Source organism: Triticum dicoccoides, chromosome 2B (assembly GCF_002162155.2).
Source record: "Triticum dicoccoides isolate Atlit2015 ecotype Zavitan chromosome 2B, WEW_v2.0, whole genome shotgun sequence".
Classification (NCBI taxonomy): domain Eukaryota; kingdom Viridiplantae; phylum Streptophyta; class Magnoliopsida; order Poales; family Poaceae; genus Triticum; species Triticum dicoccoides.
Window position 1 is genome coordinate 259,881,693 of NC_041383.1, and position 7,409 is coordinate 259,889,101.

The following is a 7,409-nucleotide window of genomic DNA, read 5'->3' on the forward strand; positions in this document are numbered from 1 at the left end:
CGGCCCCGACCTCCGTCCCCCGCCTCCCGGTTCCCTCGGGCGCCGCCCCGAGCTGGCGCCGCCCCGCGCCTCCCTGCTCCCGCGCCCCGAGCCGCCGCCAGCCGCCATCCGCGCCAGTGCTCCGGCGAGCTCCTCGCCCCGGTGCAGCGCCGCCGCCCCGGCCATCCCGTGGCGCCGCCCCGTCGTCTCCTCCGCCTCCCCTCGCCTCCTCCAACCGGATCCGGCGAGGAGCGCCTCGGATCCGGCCTTCCCGGCCCCGTCCCCGACTCCTCCGGCCACCCTGGCCCCAACTCCGGCGAGACTCCGGCGAGATCCGCCGCGGTTGACTTTTTCCCCGAGGTCCAAATTCTGCTAAGTCCCCGAATCTGTGTAATTTTCATGCCATGTTCGTCATGCCGTATCTCTGCAACCGTAGCTCCGTTTCATGCGTGTAATATGTTAAATTGTTCGCCTCGATGAGTACATCATTTCATTCCATTGCATCATATTCATTTGAGCTCATCTTGATGCCTGAATCATCGTTGTAAGAGTGCTTCATAATGTTTTCTGCTGTCTGTTATCAGAACGAGCTCTTTTGTCATTTTTGCCATGATTGATGTGTGCATCCTATGAGGTTGATGTCTACATGTGTTTTGAACTATGCCATGCCATCTTTACAGGGGTGTATGCCATTTACTTTTGTGATCAATATGGTGACTAGCACAAGCATGCAAACTAGGCTTCGTGTTAATGCTGATTTTAGTCCCTGTTCTGCTGTTATTTTCATGCCATGTAAACATGTTGCTACAGAGTTATCCATGCATATTTTGAGATACTTCAGTAAGGGTGTTTTGAAAACATGGTTATGCTCTATCCATCCATGGTCCTGATTGCAATTATGGAGTAGTCTAGCATGTCATTTTTGTGCTCTACTTTTGCTTCAAAATATTTCCTGGCAGATTGTTTACATGTTATTCAATTTGGCCAAGCTTGCTATAGTTGATCCTTGCATGCTATGGACTTGTTCTTGACTTGCTTAGCTTCACAAACATGCCTTATTACTGTTGCGTGTCTTGCCATGCCATGTTTTGCCCTGTAGAGAGTTGCACAAGCTCATCTACATGCCTTAATAATTATGTTTCTGCCATGTTTAAATCTGTATAATAACTTGCTATGTTTACATGGGTGTCATCATATTTTCTGATCCTTTTTGGCTTATGGCCAGTAAGGGACTTTTGATCTATGCAATTAGTAGATTCATGCCATGCCTTTTATTGCCATTATAAGTTCCTGTAACATGTAGTTTGATAGCTCTAAACATTGCATCGTGGTGTTATTTTCTGCAAAGTCTGAAATTGTTATAACTTGCCATCTTACCATGTGTGTTTGAGCATGTTCTAGTGATTTCTAGAGATAGATCAGTGTTCATGTTTTGTAATGCTTTACCTGTACATCATGACCATGCCTTTTGTTATCATGTTTGGGTGCTGTAGCTATTATTTCGATGCTTACAATATGCCTAGTTGCTGTTTTGGACAGCTTGTCCTTTAAACTTGTGTAGTGTGCATGTGTTGAACCGTTGCTCCGTTTTAAGTGTGCTCTATATGAAACTTGCTTAGTTTTGCATGTAGTTTCATATTATCATGTTGCATCCTTGTTTTGAGGTGTTTGCTTGATGTTTGGGTGCATTTTGCATCAATGTCATGTTTAACTTGTGTTGCTCATATCTTCTAGGCCGTAGCTCCGAACTAAGTGAACTTTATATGTAACTTGACTAGAATCTCGTGTAGATCATCTTTGTGCATCTTAACTTGCTGTTTAACAACTCGAACATAAGGTTTATTCAGATCTGGACCAATTTCGAAATATGCATATGAGGACTTACCGGAATTGTTATATGTTGTTCCCGGCCTCATTTAAACTTGCCTTGATGTGTTGCTCTTGTTTGCCTCATCTCTTGCCATGAGTAGCTCCATATAGCTTTGTCATGCATCATGCTTGTTGTGCATCATGTCTTGTCTATGAGTGGTGTGTTTACTATGTCGTGTGCTTCTTTTCGATAGTTCCTGTTTCGTTGCGATCGTGAGGATTCGTTCATCTATGGTTGGTTCGGCTTCATCCGTTCGTCTTCTTCATGGACTCGTTCTTCTTCCTAGCGGGATTTCAGGCAAGATGACCGCTACCCTGGATCTCACTACTATCATTGCTATGCTAGTTGCTTCGTTCTATCGCTTTGCTGTGCTACCTATCATCTGTTTATCGAGCTATCCCATATTGCCATGAACCTCTAACCTTTGACACCTTTTCTATGCAAACCATTGTTTGGCTATGTTACCGCTTTGCTCAACCCTCTTATAGCGTTGCTAGTTGCAGGTGAAGTTGAAGATTGCTCCATGGTGAACAGGATTTTGGTTGGGATATCACAATATCTCTTATGTTATTAATGCATCTATATACTTGGTAAAGGGTGGAAGACTCGGCCTTTTGCCTGGTGTTTTGTTCCACCCTTGCCGCCCTAGTTTCCGTCATACCGGTGTTATGTTCCCGGATTTTGCGTTCCTTACGCGGTCGGGTGATTTATGGGACCCCCTTGACAGTTCGCTTTGAATAAAACTCCTCCAGCAAGGCCCAACCTTGGTTTTACCATTTGCCTCACCTAGCCCTTTTTCCCTTGGGAGTCGCACTCTCGAGGGTCATCTTTATTTTATCCTCCCCAGGCCAGTGCTCGTTGTGAGTGTTGGTCCAACCTGTCAACCGCCAGTGGCCACCAGAGGCAACTCTGGGGTGGCCTACCGGAAGTTTGGACAATCCGGTGTGCCCTGAGAATGAGATATGTGCAGCTCGTATCGGGATTTGTCGGCACATTCGGGCGGCTTTACTGGTCTTGTTTTACCATTGTCGAAATGTCTTGTAAACCGGGATTCCGAGTCTGATCGGGTCTTCCTGGGAGAAGGTCTATTCCTTCGTTGATTGCGAGAGCTTGTCATGGGCTAAGTTGGGACACCCTTGCAGGGTATAATCTTTCGAAAGCCGTGCCTGCGGTTATTGGCAGATGGGAATTTGTTAATGTTCGGTTGTAGATAACTTGACACCAGATCCGAATTAAAACGCATCAACCGCGTGCATAGCCGTGATGGTCTCTTCTCGGCGGAGTCCGGGAAGTGAACACGGTTTCTGGGTTATGTTTGACGTAAGTAGGAGTTCAGGATCACTTCTTGATCATTACTAGTTGACGACCATTCCGCTTGTTCTCTTCTCGCTCTTCTTTGCGTATGTTAGCCACCATATATGCTTAGTCGCTGCTGCAACCTCACCACTTTACCCCTAACTTTCCCTTTAAGCTTTGCTAGTCTTGATACCCATGGTAATGGGATTGCTGAGTCCTCGTGGCTCACAGATTACTACAACAACAGTTGCAGGTACAGATTTTGCGATGATCATGACGCGAGAGCGATGCTTGCTTGCGTTGATTTCTTCTTCTGCTTCTTCGATCAGGGGATAGGCTCCAGGTCGGCAGCCTTGGCTAGCAGGGTGGATGTCATTTGAGTTTCTGTTTGTGGTTCATCCGAAGTCGGATGTTACTCTTATGTATTGTGATGTTGTATTTGTGTGGCATTGTATGCCTTATGTATGTATTCCCATCTATTATGTAATGTTGATGTGATGATATCCACTTTGCAAAAGCGTTTCAATATGCGGGTCTATCCTTGGTGGGACCTTCGAGTTCCTTTTGGATAGGGTCGCATATTGGGCGTGACACTTCCCCTCGGATCTTCACCGTTTTTGCGGATCGAGATGGCCCCGAAGAGAGAAACGTAAGCTCCTCCGATCCCTCCAATTAGTTTTTGCAAACTTGCTTTCGATTCGACGCATTATTTGCTTCAAATGCCTCATATTTTTGAATTTAAGATTGTTTTAGCTTGATTGTAGTTGTAGTTCTTAGTTCTTAGTTCTTAGTTCTTTAGTAAGCATGTTGATATGATGCATATTGGAGTAAACAAAAAAATATATGATGCAAGTAGTGGATTTTGTTGGAGTAAATATGATATGGTATGATTTTCCATATGTTTAGGTCTGCAACAGTGGTACAACCATCGCCCCTTCATCTCCAACACGACCCGGCCGGCTTGCCACTTCCGTACGTGTACGAGTCTTGCCCCGAGCTTCTGCAGCCGGTGACCGCTTTTTCAGACGAGATCCTACAGGAGACGAGGGCAGTGCGGTGGCACGAGAGGGCAGAACGGATCTCCGATGGTCAGAAGTGTTGGGCGCAGAGCGCGAAGGAGTGGAAGAGAGTGATTGCAGAGATGGAGGGAGATCCAACTATCTCCCGAGAACGCCGGGAATGGAACATTGAAGCTGCCAAGCAGCGCTCCAACTGGGAGCTGCGCAATTTGGGCCGGCGGATCTACTTCGAGAGCAATGCGGAGGAGAGAGCCAGGATGCCGCCCCCAAGTGCATCAGCGTTCGATGTCATCAACTGGACAAGGGCGGAGGCGAAAACTCCAGCGGGCAAGGCAAGGTGGGACTGCTTGAACGGTCGGATGCCGACCAGCTTTTCGCCTCCGCCTGAACCGGTGGATCCGCTGTCGTATCTGTCTCCACGGCCATGCCTAACATACGAGGGGGAAGATTTGTCCGCCCCATAAACATGTCGATTGCATATGTATCTCTGTTTTAGCAGGGGTTGTCAAACTATGTGGACAAGTTTGCTATTTGCTATTTCCTACTTATGAATCTATGTGTAAACTGTTTGATATTTGCTATGTGAAACCTTCATTATTATGTGAGCTCATATTTTGCTATTTGTGAAACCATGTGAAACTTGTGACAAAACGAACTATGTGAAACCGTTTGTTGGCTTTCTTTGTGAGCTCATATTTTGCTATCTTTGTGAAACTATGTGATAAAACTTTACAAAAGAAACAATCACTAAAAAAATGTGAGCTCAAATTTTAGGGTCTATATTGTTTTTGAAAAGAAGCAAAAATTAAACTTATAAACCATAAAACACAGGACCACCGCCAAGGACCCTGGCGGTAGGACGAACGTACCTCCCGCCAGGGCACCTCGATATATCGTTACAGAAACTTTAGAAGGCAAAGCCCCATCCACACTTTACCGCCACGGGGGCTGGCGGTAAGGTTTAACATGCTACCGCCAGGGTCCCTGGCGGTAGGCTACTTGTCCACATCAGCACGGGCAAACGGCGGCCGTCGCCCTCCGTCGCACCCTACCGCCAGGGACCCTGGCGGTAGCATGTCTAACCCTACCGCCAAAACCCGTAACGGTAGCGAAAGGGTCAGATCTCGAAAATTTTCAAAACCAGGGTCAAATCCTAAATTTGTATCGAAAAAGGGTCAGAACACGAAATTCGACCGGCTGGCACAGTGGATGCGAATCCACGAGCTCATCGACCACAACCGGTTGGCGTGATGGGTCGCACGGGACTCAGGATGCAGTCTTTGTCGAGGATTTCGGAAGCCTTTCAGGCCATACATACTTCCCTAGTCGGCAAAAATCTGACGGGACAGGACCTCCGCTAAATCCACATCTTTTTTTCCTGGCCGATGCACCGAGCTCTGTCGGCCGAGGGTAACGATACCGAGTGAGAAAGGTGAACATCAGACTATATTTCGCATGGTTATCAGAAAAAAGAGAGACTATACTTCACATGAGCGTGCCATCAGTTCATCACTCAAATGAACGCGTCGTCACCCAGAAGTATCGGCCTCTTACGACTGCACATCCTTCAATATCCTGGGAATACTGAAACTAGCCAGCAATCCGAAAGATTCATTTATTGAACACGACAAAACTGGAAAGAGTATCACTGCGCAGCTCGGCAACACGATGCCACAACATCCGTAATTACATGCACACAGAATCACACCCTATCTCGCAGCGGAGAAATTTTTACCGAACAAGGCATGGGCAGCAACACGCGGTCTGATGGTGCATGGCGACTGGTCGGAGAGATCCATCAGGTATACTACACGCCGGCGGGCTTGGACCCAGACCCACGGCCTTCCTCCCGCGCGGCGGCGTTGGCGGACACGTAGTACACGAGGCAGAAGACGGCGTGCACGAAACAAAGGATGCCGCCGATGGAGAGGAAGCGGTGCCGCACCACCCCGCACTCCGCCATTACCTTCTTGGAGTTCGGCAGCGCACCGAGGATCAGCAGCGCCAGTCCCACCAGCAGAACCATCCTGGCAATCATAAACATGTTGACATTTTGTGCGTGTTCTTCGAATCGAACCACGGGAACCGGAAAAGCATGCAGGAGTTGATAGTATTTTTGGTGGTGATGTTGCGGCTCATGCTTGGCGTGCGTAGGACAGGAGCGTACCATGTGAGGACCAGGGCGAAGGACGCCATCTGCCGGTTGGGCGACGAGCGCCGGCCGCCGGAGCAGCAGGGCCACGTGCAGGAGCAGCCGCCGACGATATTGGCGATGGCGTGCGACGCAGCCAGCACCGCGGCCGCCGCGATGCCGAGCTTGTAAGCCTGTGGGACAGGCTGCCTGCACTCGATGAAAAGTACCTTCAGGTGCCTCCCCTGCAAGACAAGAGTAATCAAATTTTGCCATGAAACATCACCAGACAACAACGAAATCCCTGCTTCTTGCCGACACGGCCTACCTGGCTCTGAGCTTTCTCCGCGTGAATTCCAAGGACGCCGGCGGCGACATCCATGGCGACGATGAGGAGGCAGACGACCACCGCTTCAACTCTCGCCATGGCTTCTACAACCTTGGTTCTCCTCCCCTCCTGTCGACTGTCGTTGTGGTGAAAATGGAGGAGCGGCGGCGTGGGCACGACGGGCAGGCTAGGGTGTCGCTACTAGACGAGTGTGCAGCGAAGATGCTTTAGGTCTCGGCTTTTGATGTTCTTTATTGTTTAATATCTCTGCGTTGGTTTTCTTTACCGATTCCTCTCAGTGCTCCCACCAGAAAGGCAGAAGCTCTGCTAGGCTCTGCTTAACACCAAAGAAAGAGGCGAATGTTAAGGTGACACGAGCCGACAGGGCGCGAGACATCGATAGCACTGCTAATTACCCGTCATATCACTCTATGAGTGAGATTTTCCTGAATCCCATTCACCAGGATTACCTCCAGCGATTAATCTGCATCCTCACTAAAGTTTATCCGTAATCCATAGACTTACAGCTCTGTATTACTTCAAATTGTGCAACTTTCATACTGATGGTCCCAATCTATTCTTCAAGTTCAAGTTATGGTCAGAAGAAACAGATCGTTATGATGGTGTGTATATACGTAGCTGGAAAAGGCATTGGAGACTGATTCGACGTACTAGAAGAAAGAGAAACAAAAGGTATACAAACGTTGGGCTGTGCATCCGCGCTGGCGTATGGCCGCCAGCCTGCGAAACAGCCGCTTTGCTAGCTGAATGGGCGATGTGGCGTGC

At 48.4% G+C, this 7,409-nt stretch overlaps 1 protein-coding gene across 1 annotated transcript; it reads right to left on the minus strand.

Annotated features, from left to right (window-relative positions):
* Positions 1-5,755: 5,755 nt before the first annotated feature.
* LOC119367651 lies at positions 5,756-6,896 on the minus strand. The gene is made up of 3 exons (XM_037633115.1): positions 6,624-6,896; positions 6,332-6,540; positions 5,756-6,191 (listed from the first exon to the last, which is right to left on the minus strand). The coding sequence occupies exons 1-3, from the start codon at positions 6,720-6,722 to the stop codon at positions 5,972-5,974; spliced, it is 528 nt and encodes a 175-aa protein (XP_037489012.1). The 5' UTR covers positions 6,723-6,896; the 3' UTR covers positions 5,756-5,971.
* Positions 6,897-7,409: the final 513 nt, after the last annotated feature.

Bases quoted from the DNA above. Each gene is read 5' to 3' on its own strand.
- LOC119367651 (XM_037633115.1), bottom strand. From the start codon at position 6,722: ATGGCGAGAGTTGAAGCGGTGGTCGTCTGCCTCCTCATCGTCGCCATG. The intron at 6,541-6,623 runs GTAGGCCGTGTC...CTTGTCTTGCAG, and splicing joins CGGAGAAAGCTCAGAGCCAG to GGGAGGCACCTGAAGGTACT. The intron at 6,192-6,331 runs GTACGCTCCTGT...TATGATTGCCAG, and splicing joins TTCGCCCTGGTCCTCACATG to GATGGTTCTGCTGGTGGGAC.